Source organism: Podarcis liolepis (assembly GCF_965112155.1).
Source record: "Podarcis liolepis genome assembly, chromosome: 13".
In the NCBI taxonomy this organism is placed as follows: Eukaryota; Metazoa; Chordata; class Lepidosauria; order Squamata; family Lacertidae; genus Podarcis; species Podarcis liolepis.
Window position 1 is genome coordinate 29,928,107 of NC_139573.1, and position 13,424 is coordinate 29,941,530.

At 46.6% G+C, this 13,424-nt stretch overlaps 1 protein-coding gene across 4 annotated transcripts in view; it reads left to right on the forward strand.

Moving 5' to 3' along the window:
* The window catches only part of MSL1 (MSL complex subunit 1), a 26,497-nt gene continuing 13,073 nt past the window's right edge, over positions 1-13,424 (forward strand). For 3 of the 4 annotated variants that reach the window (XR_014518115.1, XM_083469820.1, XM_083469821.1), the window contains exons 1-5: positions 6-2,429; positions 6,547-6,773; positions 7,682-8,058; positions 12,170-12,234; positions 12,653-12,720. Coding sequence is in view for 2 of the 4 variants with exons in the window: in XM_083469820.1 (XP_083325946.1) it covers positions 1,593-2,429; positions 6,547-6,773; positions 7,682-8,058; positions 12,170-12,234; positions 12,653-12,720 (1,574 nt within the window). In the remaining 2 variants the exon portion in view is untranslated. Of the gene's footprint in view, positions 2,430-6,546; positions 6,774-7,681; positions 9,695-9,833; positions 12,235-12,652; positions 12,721-13,424 lie in introns of all 4 variants that reach the window. The other variant, XR_014518114.1, reaches the window with a different exon arrangement.

Sequence of the window (13,424 nt, forward strand, 5' to 3'; positions counted from 1 at the left end):
GGTGGCGGTTGGCGCATGCGCACTTGACGGGAGGCGGCCCAGGCCATGGCGGCCGTTTAAAGGTAACCGATTGAGCCAGAACCGGAGCGGCGGGTTTTTGCGCCGAGAGGTCCCTCTCCCTCCCTCTACCGAGCCCCGTCGCCATACCAAAGTGTGACGAGACTCAAGATTCAGGCCTGACGGGAGGAGGCGGAAGGGCGGGGGGGAGGCCTAGAATTCCCGCCGCCTCCCCTTGTGAGCTCCGAGGCCCCACATTCCCCCCTCCCACCGCCGCCACCACCGTAATTTGGAGGGACGCGAGGAAAGACTCCCTAGATAGAAGCGGGGGGAGCCAAATCACGCGCCCGCCACCCCACCCGCCTTCTGAAAGGAACCTTCCACCCGCCACTGTATGCTATCCCTCTTCTCTGATTTAGCGCCGAGGGAAGTTCCAATCAAGTCAGAGGGGGGCGCCGTTCCCATAATCCGCGCCGTCCCCGTTCCCATTGATTTTAGCCCCCTGCAGCCAGGGCTGGGGGTGGAGGGAGCCCAGAGCTCTCCCTCCCCATATCCGCTAAAGAGGGGACCCACCTCTCTCTTGCCCCAGAGGGTACTGAGGAAAACAAGCAGAGAGGTTTCGGAGGAAACCCAGTTGGCTCCCAGCTACTGTATAGGAAAAGCCCCAGGATGTACTGAGCGGTGGCGGAGACGCAGCCCTCACCGGCTTGTTTTGGGCTCCCCTCAACTCTGGCACAGAGGACTAGGAAGCCTTTTCGGGATAGAGAGCGCGCGTAGGGGGGCCCTATTCCTCTTTGGGGGCCTCATAGTTGAGAGCTGGATTAGACAGGCCATAGAAAAGCCTCCCCCTTGGTTTTATAATTATTGCTGGGAGACTTCGCGTGTGAGGGATAGAATTCCCTCCATGAATGTCTTGTTTGAGGGGAACCCCCCTCAAGGTTGCCATTCTGTCCAGTAACCCTAATAGAGTCCATCGGAAGGATCTGAAGCATAGCCTGTCCACGTGTCCCTTTTTTATCCAGGGAGAGCGGGAGCTGTTACTCCAAATACTGTAATCATAGCCGGGGATCCCCGAAGCACCCCTGTCACTTGCAGGTTAACTCATCGGCGGCCTAGGCAGAAAACAAGTTGCTTTGCACCCAAGGGCCCTTTGTTTGGGGGGGGGGGAGTGGCTTTTCCGCACCCCCACGATACCGGCGGCGGGGGATTCAGTAACTGAACCTGTTAGCAAGGTGGAGGAGAGAGGGCCCCGTTTCTCCCTTTCCCTGTATAGCAGGGAGTGGCGCCCAGTTTCCCGCTTCCCCCACCCCAGAGTTTTGGGACTTGGGGAGGAGAAGAGAAGAACCGAGATGATCCTTGCAGCAGCTTCGGCGGCGAGAGGAGAAGGGTCGGTGAGTCAGTGAGACCGGCAGGGGGAAAGTGGTGCAGCAAGAAAAGGGGGCGATGGGTCTCGGTGGGGCGGGCGACGGCGGCGCCCCCCGAGGGGTCCAGGTGGGGGATCCGGGCCGGAGAGGGGAAGAAGAAGAGGAGGGAGGAGGCGCCGCCGCCGCCGCCGCCGCGGCAGAACCCGGAGCCTGAAGGCGCCCCTCGTCGCTATGAGATCCACCGTGTACAAAGCCACCGCGGCGGCAGCAACGACGACGACGGGGCCGGGCTTGCTGGAGCCTGGCCCGGAGGAAGAGGAGGAGCCGCCGCCGCCGCCGCCTCATCTCCGCCAGCCTCCGCCTCCCCCGCAGAACCAGATCCCCGTGCCGGCCCCAGCGGCGGCAGCAGCGGCGGGCCCCAAGGGCCGGGCCATCGTTCCGGCGGCTGCGGCGGCCGCGGCCCCGGGACAACAGCAGCAGGAAGGCGGCGGGGGCTGCTGCTGGGGTGGCCTGGTCCCCTCGCCGTGCCCGGTCGGCAGCACTCGGCAGGCGGGCGTGGGCGATGCCGCCGGCAGCTCCCGCCCCTCCAAGTACCAGGCGGTGCTGCCCGGACACACCGCTGCTGCTGCCGCCGCCACCAGCGCCGCCGCCAAGGACTGCAAGCGAGGCGGCGGCGGCCCTCACGCCGGGCCTGGAGGGGCTCCGGCGTCACTTTCTCCCTCTCCTACGCCGCCGCCGCTACCACCGCCGCCGCCGGTTTCCGCCACGGCCGAGCCTGGACAGCCTCCTCCAGCCCCAACAGCAGTGCCGGCGGCGGCGGCGGGAGGATCTCCGGCCTCTTCCGAGCCCGGCGGCAAGTGGAAAAGCAGCGGCTGCAGCAGCACCGGGAGCGGCGGTGGGGGAAGCAGCCTTTGGAAGAGCCCCATGGGGGCCGGCGGGGGTGCCTCCTGCCAGACGGCCTGCCTCAAGCAGATCCTGCTTCTCCAACTGGACCTTATCGAGCAGCAGCAGCAACAGTTGCAGGCCAAGGAAAAGGAGATCGAGGAACTCAAGGCCGAGAAGGACACAGTGAGTTGGGGGCCGGGACAGAAGGGGTTAACGTTCATCAGGTTGGAGGGAGCGCGGGAGGCAGCAGGGATCTGACGAACGATGCGGCGCTTCAGGGGTTAATAGGTAAGCGATGGGTTGGGTGTTCGCTGGTTTTCTAAGGGTTAATGGGGAGCGCATGCATGGTTGAGAGTGTTGTTAACAGTGGGAGGGGTCAATGCAAATTTCGCAGAGGCATATGGGGGCTAATCGAAGGGATGCAGGTGCTCAGTGGGAGTGAGTGTGATGGGGTAGGCTTAACTGTCGCTAGCAGTTTGAGGAGAAATCGGTGTGTGTATGACTTTGAAACCTGATCTGAGAAGGATTTCATGTAGATGTGTGCAGTACAGTAGATACGTTCAGTAGGAGGAGATGAATCAAGAAAAATAACAACGAGGAGTTAGGCTTAATTAACTGGAGGTGATCAAAAGGCCCTGCAGTCCAGTCCCTATGCAGCAACACTCCTCACTGATCATTTCTCTCCAGAAGTGGGCCTGATGAAACGTGGCCCATGTAAGGGTTAATGTGGAAAGGAATGATCCTGAAGTGACTGGGTGCTTGCATGTTGAGGGTTAATGGGTGCAAGAAATCAAATGATTTTCTAATGCTATTGGAACCGGGTCTAAAATGGTAGGGGTTAAAGGTGGAAACCAAACAAAGGTTTAGTACACACTTAAAGTGTGGGGTGTAAATGTCTGTAGGCCAATAGTAGAACTGTAGTACTGGAAGGCCAATAGAAGGTGTGATTAACTCTTTAGAGTTAATATTCAAGGACAGTTGAAGGCCCTTCACAATTAATGGTACTAAAAAGTAGTGTGCAGCAGCCAAAGTACTAAGGTCTTGGCACCATGAGAGTCAAGAACCAGGAAGGGGTTGACAACCTAGGGGTTAAGCTGAAAGGTCTGCTTGGTAGCTTGGTTAGCTTACAGGTGGAGTTAAGGGCACTGGCACAAGGTGGGAGTAGATTTAGGAATGTTGCAGTTTTCAATGAGTTAATCAGGTTAGACTAGAGAGTGTGTGGCTCATGGGGCCCCAAGACTGGAAGAGTGCTGTGGCAACAGCAGGGTTAACTCAAAGCATCAGACATGTGCTGTGTGCTACAAATAGGGTTAATTTAAAGGGGCCCTAGCTTGGGGCTGTGGCTGCCATATTTGGGGGAAGAGGAAAGCAGCTTAAGCAAAACAATCAGCTGCAGTGTGTACCATGTGGACAGTAAGGTGGGGGGAGGTCTCTAACTGGTGTGTTTTTAAAGGAATATTTCAGGTTTGGGTTTAGCATCCCATCTCGGTTCATCTAAAAATGTTGTCAACCCCGTCTTCTTTCACAGAAGCACCAGCCCACTTTTTTATTATGATTACTGCAAAATGTTTATTGTGTTGTACTCCTGCAAGGTGCTTCTTTCCACCCTTGCCCTGCCATTGTGCCCCCCTAGCCAGGGTATCCCATATCTGGCAAGGTTGTGCCAAACCTTACTGTTGAGAGTCCATGACCCTTGCAACGAGAGCTGCTCTTACGGAGAGTGTTGCTCATGTAGAGATCACATCTGTAAGGGAGGGGATATTCAATGCGAGCATGAGGGGAGGCGATGCTGTATAGCCCCCTTATCTGTCTATGCCATAAGAGCTGAATGAGGCATAGTTTGAAGATTGGGGGAGACCCTCTGGATCAGCTGCAAATGAAGGTTAGTTGAGTGGCTTTTTTATGTCAGCTATCTGTAGCAAAAGCAGTTTAGTGCATAATGTTCATTTCTAAACTGTAGTCCCAGAAGCTGTTCAGTGTGTTTTCTTTCCCCATCCTCACATTGCCACAAAGGTCTTGTAATCCTGGCCTGTATGCATGGCACGTCTGCAGCCTAAAAATAGCCCCCTCTTCCTGGTTCCTGCAGCTGCTGCTGCAACCATTATTGTGAAGGAAAGTACCCCCCCTCCACTTTTTAGGCATGATCGTCAGAGTCTGCGTATAAAATGTATGTGTGTAGCGTTGTTTCTGGTTGCAGGAAGTGGCGGCAATTTTACTGTCTGTAACAGAAAGATGTGATCCAACACAGATAGCGTTAAAAAAAAACCCCATCTCCCATCAGGCCTGTGCTAAGTTAACCAATATGGAGGTGCTGGCTGCCTTCTTGCCGTCAAAGAATGTGATGATGGCAGACAGAGTACTTTGCATGCTCCTGCAAAGGTTTAAAAAAAGAAATCAAGCCCTCACATAACAAACACCCTGAAGAGCTAGAACACACACAAAACAGATAAATGCAAAGCTTGTGAGTCAAGCTGATACCAAAACTGCTTGGGTCGGTTGTTGTTGCATCTGCTGACTGCAGATTTACAAAGTACCTGCAGTGGTTCTCTCCCTCACCCCTACCAGCCCCCCCTTCCCTCTTAAGGAGTAATGCCAGAACCCCTAAGAGTGTCAGTTCAGTATTTTGGTTTCACATATACAAACTATATGAATGCTCTTTGCTTTTTACCATCCAGAGTGATTTTAGTTTCTTATATGCTATGTACAGCATTAATATCTAAAATGGAGGCTTTTATAAGTCTTACTTTAAAATTGAGAGACTCTGAATCACTCGGTGCTCCTGTTAAGAATTCATTGTGGGTTTTTGATGTGTTCTTTCTATTTACATTTAAACAAGAAACAAAATCCTAGTACAAAGCTACCCTCACATAACTCTTACTACAAAAGTTGTACTTAGTGTTGACGCTGAGCTGAGTGGTACAGAGAATTAAATGATGTGGATGTCTGTGTACCGGAAAGGGTACAAAGGAAAACTGAGAAGTGGGACTATGATAGAAAGAGCTGAAGAGGATGTACTTTGTAGCCCTCCTCAGATAGGGAGCTGAGGCTACGGAGGGTGGCTTACCAAAAGCTTAATGCTGAATCCATGGCTGAGCTGAGTTTGTATCAAAGTCTTCAAGCAGCAATGCTGCTTGAAGCAATGCTCCTATCATGAATAACAGCATTCTGCCATATTTTTGTGCAACTGCTTTAGGAATTATCCAATCCTTGTTGGCTTCAGAGCTTGAGATATATGTTAATTGCAACCCTTTGAGATTTGTTCATAGTAAGTGGCTTGAGAACCATGGGGACATGATCTGCTCCCAGTTTAATGAATGTGAGCTAGGAAGAAGTAGTAAACATTATTTTGTATTTTTAGCAAGGAAGTGTGGTTCTCAAGGATATGCATACTGTATGGCATAGGCAAGTGGCACACTATACCTATGGGAGTCTAAAATATACTTGGAGAGACTGCTGCTCCACAGCTCTGAAACTATTAATATCCCAACATGTGCATATTTCTCAAGGTAGAATGTGTGTACAGGTTGTGTTCATGTTAACAAAGGGAAATAACGTAAGCTGTACTTGCAAGGACAATTCAGATTTATTTATTTCATTATTGCCCCACCTTTCCTCTTAAAGAGAATCCAGGGTGGCATACATACATAAAAACAAACTTGATAAAATAAAATACATTAGAAAACTCAAAGACTGTAGTAAAACAACAATACATACCAGCAAGTGGCGATTTTAAAAAAGACTCTACTGTCACCCTCACCTTTACAGGAGCACTCATTTCACCTCCAACTCATCCTTTAAGTGATCTGGAGTGGGTACCTCACAATTTTCTGGTGTTCTGTGTTCCCAGTGTAAATCCTCTTTGTCCATGTAGTGGAAGCAGCTACCATAGAGTTCTGTCATAATGAGGAAGTAGCTATTTTCCCTGTGGTCAACAGATGCAGCCTAACAAAGAGGTATAGAATTGCCATGCAACAGTTCTGCATATCTGTCAGTAAAACAGAGTACCCTCAGTTGTCTTTAATTGAAAAAGGGTTGGATGTGTTTGGCAACCCCCACTTTAGAAAACAGTATCATGGGCAATAAACATGTCCAAATAGGTTCCAAGACTGTTGTGTTTGGAATTAAAGATCAGCACTCAATGCTAAGCATTGCAAGATTAAACGAATACTGGAACATAGAACTGTCCCGATCAGTTTGTTCCCATCATATGCTAAAGTAAGGGTGAGGTTTAGTGATCGGAAATATGTTCAGCTGATGGACTGCTACCTTTAACATCCATATTGCACTGTTGCATTTTCAGCTCTTTGCTCGAATTGAGCGTATGGAAAGGAGGATGCAGCTGGTGAAGAAGGACAATGAGCGCGAGAAACACAAGATACTTCAAGGGTACGAGACAGAGGAGAAGGTTGAGTCTGAAGTACCAGAGAAGTTGCCCATAGAATGCCAACCACCAGAACTTCTGGAGACATCACAACCACTGCCTTTGAAGCATTTTCCATATGGGAGGAATGGGAAGGGTCACAAACGGTAAATCAGAGTTGCTGTTGCTGTATGTTTTCCTAGATTACCAGTGTGCGCACACCGTAGCCCGCTTCACCTTAAAATGCCACCACTGAGATAATAAAAGGCCATCACTGACATAATTGCATTCACTGCTTCTGTACTTATATACATCTGTATTTCCACTTGTGCCAATTGAGCCTAGATTTTAGAGTAGCTTCAGTCCTGTTCAAGTGGTTCTCACTCACAGAATTTTAGGCACTGTAATTCTGTGAAGAGGCTAAGGATGTTTAGCAGAAGTTTCAACATCCTGCAAAAGTACAATTTCCAGTGTTACCTGGGGGAAGCTTCAATAATTAAACCAGGTTTCAAACCTATTAACATTTGTAACACATAATGCTCTCAGTTACCACTATCTCTTAAGTAGCATTTTTCTTAGTGGTTTTCCATATAGGCAGAATAGTACTGGCTGTTGGCTTGCAATCTCTGTTTCTTGTTTATGCAATTCTTTAGTGTGATGCCATCATATCTGCAGCCTGGCAGAAATCATAGAATAGCACTCACCCCATTTGTCATGATCCCAAGCGGTGGTGCCTTGATGGTCATGCATAATTTGCTCTGTGATACAGCTTGGAAGCTTGTATTGAGTCCATTTATCAATCTTTTTTAAAAATAAAATAAAATAAAAATAAAGCAGAGACATTGGGAATCATTGATACTCCATGTCTGACATACTTTGTATTTATGTTGGTATTTTGTTGCAACACCCCCCCCCCCGAAATTGGTATGATGAAGAGTGGGTTTATACATTAAACAGTATAAACATATTTGAAATGATTTCTGTATGCTAAACTGGTTGTCAATAGGAGCTGGTGGTTCCTCTGCAACATTTTCAGTATTTTCTTTGCTAAACCTGTCCCCTGTTATTTTTGCAGGAAGTCTGCTTTTGGAAGTGCCGAGAGGAAAACTCCAGTGAAGAAGCTGGTGGCCGAATTCTCAAAAGTCAAGTGTAAAACGCCAAAGGCTTCCCCATTGAAAGAGGAACCCAGCAGTTCATTAACTGAATCAATTAGCAGACGTGAACTGCGAAGTCAGGAGACTCCTGAGAAAACACGGTCATTAGCGGACACTCCACTGAAATCATTGGCCCCTTTGAGAGGATCCGGGTGCCATTCAAAAGACAAGGGTTCCTCCAGTGAAACAGAAGACTTGCCGTACCTTTCCACCACTGAAATGTACTTATGCCGGTGGCACCAGCCACCTCCTTCACCGTTGCGAGAGACTTCTCCCAAGAAGGAGGAGATTGTAGCAAGTAAGAGGCTTGCTTGTGCCTTTGTGGTGGTTGGCCTGATGTGGGTTGGAGGGGGCGTGGAACTCATTCATTTGGGGTTTTGTTTAAGAGTCTTTTGAACCCTCGAAGATAGCCAGGTTGTGGCACTCCATTTCTGAGTGATGCTGTTTTAGGTTCTGAACCTCTGGTTGGAGTACAGAAGCTTTTGAAGCCCACATCGATCTAGAACAGGTGTGGGCAATGTGTGAAGAAGATCAACCACCCTGTCTAATGACCTGTGGTGACATTTCTGGAAAACCATGAAATTTGTGGCTTACCTGTGCTCATAGTGAATGCTGTAACCACCTGCTTTTGCCAGCAAGCTGCTCCGTTTCATGTCTTCTGTAATGGGGAGCGGTCTGTGTAGAAATGATAGGAAGTGTATCAGTCAACTTGTTGTCTGATGAAGACTAGATAAACTGACACAAGATGGTTCTGGGCCAGGAGATATGCAGTTGCTGGAGTGACCCAAGATATCTGGTATGGCTGGAGTGCTCCAAAATAATAATTTGGACCTCATTCTGTCTTTGTTTCCGTTGCATGGCTTATATAGATTTTGGGCTATGTTTCAAAGGAGCCCTTTTATACACAGTTAAAGGTCCACATATAAACCTGCTGATTTTGTGGTAGTTCTTGCTGCTGCAGCAGCCAGAGTCTACGAGGAAAACTGCTGTTCAGTTTTTAAATCAGCTTGCCTAGTCTACAACTAGCAGTAATCACCATAAAAAAGGGTGGGGGAGGTGGGGTGGGTAGAAATGAGAGAACGATGAAAGAAAGGACAGTTACGCATATGACTGAAATGCAAAAAAATGGCATCACTTTACAGGTTGGATCAAAAGATTGGGCCTGTAAAGTTACATCATCAAATGGGCAAAGGCAAATAGACTTGCATGTATAGTTTTCTTATGGGGGTATTTGCTAGTCTTCTGGATTGCAATCAAAATGTTTAATGAATTTAGAAGATGAATTGCCATGTTTATGCACTAACGGTATGCTAAGAAGCCACACGATGTTTGTTTAATGCCATTTTTACTAAAAAGTCACATTCTAAAGTAAATGCTGTATGTCTAGTAGAGGGCATGAGTCAGCCAAGTGTCTTTATTTTTGCATTGAAACAGAGAACTTAAGTTCTGCGCTCTGAATCAGTTATGCAAATGTTCTTGTATTTCCTTGAAACATCACTACTTATAAGCGTCAATATAAATTAGAGGTTTGTACACTTTTTATGAAGAGCCGTGCTGTGGTGGAAGAGGAATAGGTAAGTGATGAGCGTTGCCTATGTGACGGGAGGCCATGAAGAACAGGTATTTAGTCATAAGTGATCTGCCAAGACCCAGGTGCACAAGCTCTACCATCTCAACACCTTCCCTAGTTTTCAGATTCTTCCTTGTTCCAGTCAAAATCCTGCAAGTACAGAAGGACAGCAAGCTACCCAACCCTGTGTGTAGACGCTGCATCAATAAAATAAGACCTCCATCTCTATCCTGAGTTTGATGCTTGGAATCCAATGTGCAGTGAATGTTGACTTGCATCTGTTTATTTATAGGCTTTTATATATTTGTTTGTGTAAGTTGCAGAACTGTTTTCTTTCGCCCTATCTGGCAAGGAGAGGCATGTGGTTGACAAGGTCATGGGCCAGAAAAACCTTGCAGGGGAGCGGGGCAGTAGAGGAAGGATCAAAAGAAAAGGGAGTGCTTCAGTGTTAACAGACTTTGGAGATTCCATATTTGTGAAAGTGCTGGAATTTCTTGAGTTAGAAGCACGTCCCCATTTCAAGAGAAGGGACTTAATCCTTCGCCCCTGCACTTCCCTACCACCAGAGTAGCAGATGGCAAGAATCTTTTGACCTTGGGCTGGTGTATGTATGTTGGGTGTGCAAGCAGTAATTGTTAGATAATTTCCTGATGTGTTACATTCTCCTCAGCAAATTGCCGATTCTTTCCATAATCAGCCCTCCATATGGTTTGCTACTTCTGAGATTTAGATGGAGGAAAGAATAAAGGCAAACATGCTTGAGGATAGTCTTTATTCAGTCACTTCTTAAACATACAGCTCCTCTTCCTCACGTGCCATGAAGTGATTGTGAAGAACGCCTGTGGCAAAAGGATAAATGCACAGGCTGTGTTCTCTACTCACTTTCTTCCAGAGTAGCCATTTTGCTCTAGCATTTTTCTTTGGTGGATGAGTTTCTCTGAGCAAGATAACTGTTAACAGAAAATAATAGGCTACCCCAAGCAGTCTCTTCCATCTCCGACGGTTGCACAATATTTATTTTCTTCTTAGATTCACATCCCACCTTCAATTGTAGAACCCAAGGTGGTGTCCATGTGGTTCCCAGGGGGTCAGCCCCCCAGACGCTGACCAGGCGCAGATGCTGCTTAGGTTTAGCAAGATGGAGGCTTTATGTGCTTTCAGATCACATTCTGGAATTCATTTGTTGTCAGACTTGGAGGTTTCTTTGCACAGGAAAATTGCCCATTTTTATCTAACTCTTTTGAGTGGGGTCCTGGTCAACGTGTATTTTACAGATACTACAAAAGGCAAGGTCTCACATCTGAGGCTTTGTTTTCTTCATTTTTCTCAGCAAGCGGCCAGTTTTTTTACAGTCTCTTTTACCAGGCAGGGCTCTTTCAAATAGGGAAAACAAACTTTCTTGCACCTCACTTCCTCTTCACCATGATTCTTGTCTGGGGTGATGGGGTATGACTCTTCTTGAAGCTCCCCAAGCCTAGCTATAAAGATTCCCAGTTCCTCCCAATAACAATAATTTTTTTATTATTATTGCTTATACCCTACCATCTGGCTGGGTTTCCCCAGCCTTGGGCAGCTTACAGCATACATAAAACCAAAGACTTGCAAGACCTCTTGGTCTGAGGTCAGTTTTCTGATGCCAATTCCCCCTGTTTTACCAGCTTGAGCCTGGGCTGAACCGAGCTATCTTGCTGTTCTGTTTTTCTTGTATTTTTATGTTACAAACAAACAAGGTACATTTCTCAGAGAAGCTGTGAAGCCATTTCCTTCAGAAGGTTGAAAGATATTTTTCCCCTCACAGCAGATTGCAGAAACACATTCTTCTTCTCAGCTGCTGCTTACTAAAATCCAAGTGGCTTCTGCAGAATAAATAAGAAGAGCCTCAAGAAGAGTCTAACTAGCTTTCCACACCTTCTTATGCCTTAGAGTTGCATGTTTGACCTGTTATTGCTGTCTTGTAGTATAGAGGGATTTGGAGAATGCTTCTTATAGGACCAGCCTTTATTAAGATAAGTGCCTAAAATCATAAGAATTGTTCTGCTAGTTTGGTTCAAAAGTCCATCTGGTCCAGCAACTTGTCTCCAACTGCAGCCAGCCTGTTGCTACTGAGAAACTTACCAGCCAGGTATTATGAAAATAGTGCCCCTATTACATGCCTCCAATAACCTCAAGTATAATATAGGCTTCATTCTTGGTTATCAGTGGTAACCTTTTGTCCTTCATGAATCTAAATTATTTTTAAAGCCATCTCTCCTGTGCAACATCCTTCAGCAGGGCTTAGATGCTTCTCAGTGATCCTCCAAGTAGAGCTAGGGCTGTTTTAAACTCCAATTAAAGAGCTTGTTTCAGTGGACTAGGCATGGGAGACCTGACTAGGCTTGAGTGGCTTTGATGAACAGTCAGCAGTGCAGCCTTGAAAGTAGGCTGCCTTCAGGATGCTAGTCTGAAAGACTTCCTGAGAGCTGCCATTCAACTTTGCAAGTTTGGTGGAAGATAAGGTGTTGGTTTAAGAGAGCAGATGAAAGCAAGCTCTTGAAATAGTCGCTTGTCCTGTCACTTGTGGCAAATAACCAGCTCTAAGAAGCTTTTGTAGACTTGAGGAGAGCCAATTCTGTTCTTTCAGGCCACAGATATACTAACATGATGACTAACATAGCAATGTGTGATATTTTATGGGTTAGTAACTTCTGTGGAATTAATTGGTGAGGCTAAACGAAAGCTAGCTGATGCTAAACTCTGTTTAACTTCGTAGCAGTGAGGTTAATGTTGTCACAGATGTTCATCTCTCCACAGAAACATTTCTTTAAAATCAGCTGTTTTGACACTTCTCCTCCCTTTCTAGTTCCATCCTGGAGGGACCACATGGTAGAGCCTCTGAGAGACCTGAATACTTCAGAACTTTTAGAGGTATGTTGCTGAATAAATAGCGTTACCAGCCACCTATGAGCTTCTCCGGAAGCTGACCAACTGTCCCCTACAACTAGGAGGAAAGGCATTTTTGAAATTAGCTGACATATCCAACTTTTGCACCCCGGTAATTTGCAGGGTTTTTGCCACAAGGCAGCATGGGTATTGCATTTAGCTTGTATGCTGGGGAAGAAAAACGGGCAAATAGGTCTCTTCACCATGGGGAAGCAACCAGTATCATGGCTGGTTTAAATGCTTTCATCCAGGAAATGAAAAGAAAGAGGACCTTCAACAGCTGATTGAGAATCAGTGTCCCTGAAAAGGCACAGCAGATAATGTTAATGCTCACTCTCTCTCTCTCTCTCTCTGTGTGAGTGTGTGTGTGTGTTAATTTTTCCATTTATTAAACCCTTCACAGAACTTGGATGACAACGTCTTCTCCAAACGGCATGCAAAGTTGGAATTGGATGAGAAGAGGAGGAAAAGGTGAGAGAGAATATAATTTACTAGTTTATTTAGTGCTTAATTTCCAAGGTTAATTTCTAAGTACAGTGGTGCCTCGCAAGACAAAATTAATTTGTTCCGCGAATTTTTTCGTCTAGCGAATTTTTCGTCTTGCGAAGCACGGTTTCCCATAGGAATGCATTGAAAATCAATTAATGCGTTCCTATGGTCAAAAAAAGTCCAAACAAAGCCAAATTTGGTACAACAAGAGTTCATTAAGTGCTCTTTAAAGTCACACATACTGTAAAGAGCATTTCAAAATTCAAACCCAGAATTTTTTTAAAAAAACAGCAGAGTGGCCCAATGGTCACAGAAAATCATAAAAATGCAGAAAAAAACACCACAAGCTTCCAGATTCTTGCAAACCCCTTCCCAACACCAAGTCCTTGAATTCCAAACACCCCAACCCAAAATCCAACCCCCCCAAAAAAAAGTTTTAAAAGCTTAACTTACCAAATGGCTGCAAAAGAAGTTTTGGAAAAGCTTCAAAAATCACCAAAGTCTTTAAAAACCTCAAAAAAGGCTACTATGTACACTGCGTTCTATGAGTTGCTCCTCGAAGTCAAGTCGCAACTGACGGTGTTAAGAAAAAGGAAACAAACTTGCAAGACGTTTTTGTCTTGCGAAGCAAGCCCATAGGGAAATTCGTCTTGCGAAGCAGCTCAAAAACGGAAAACCCTTTCATC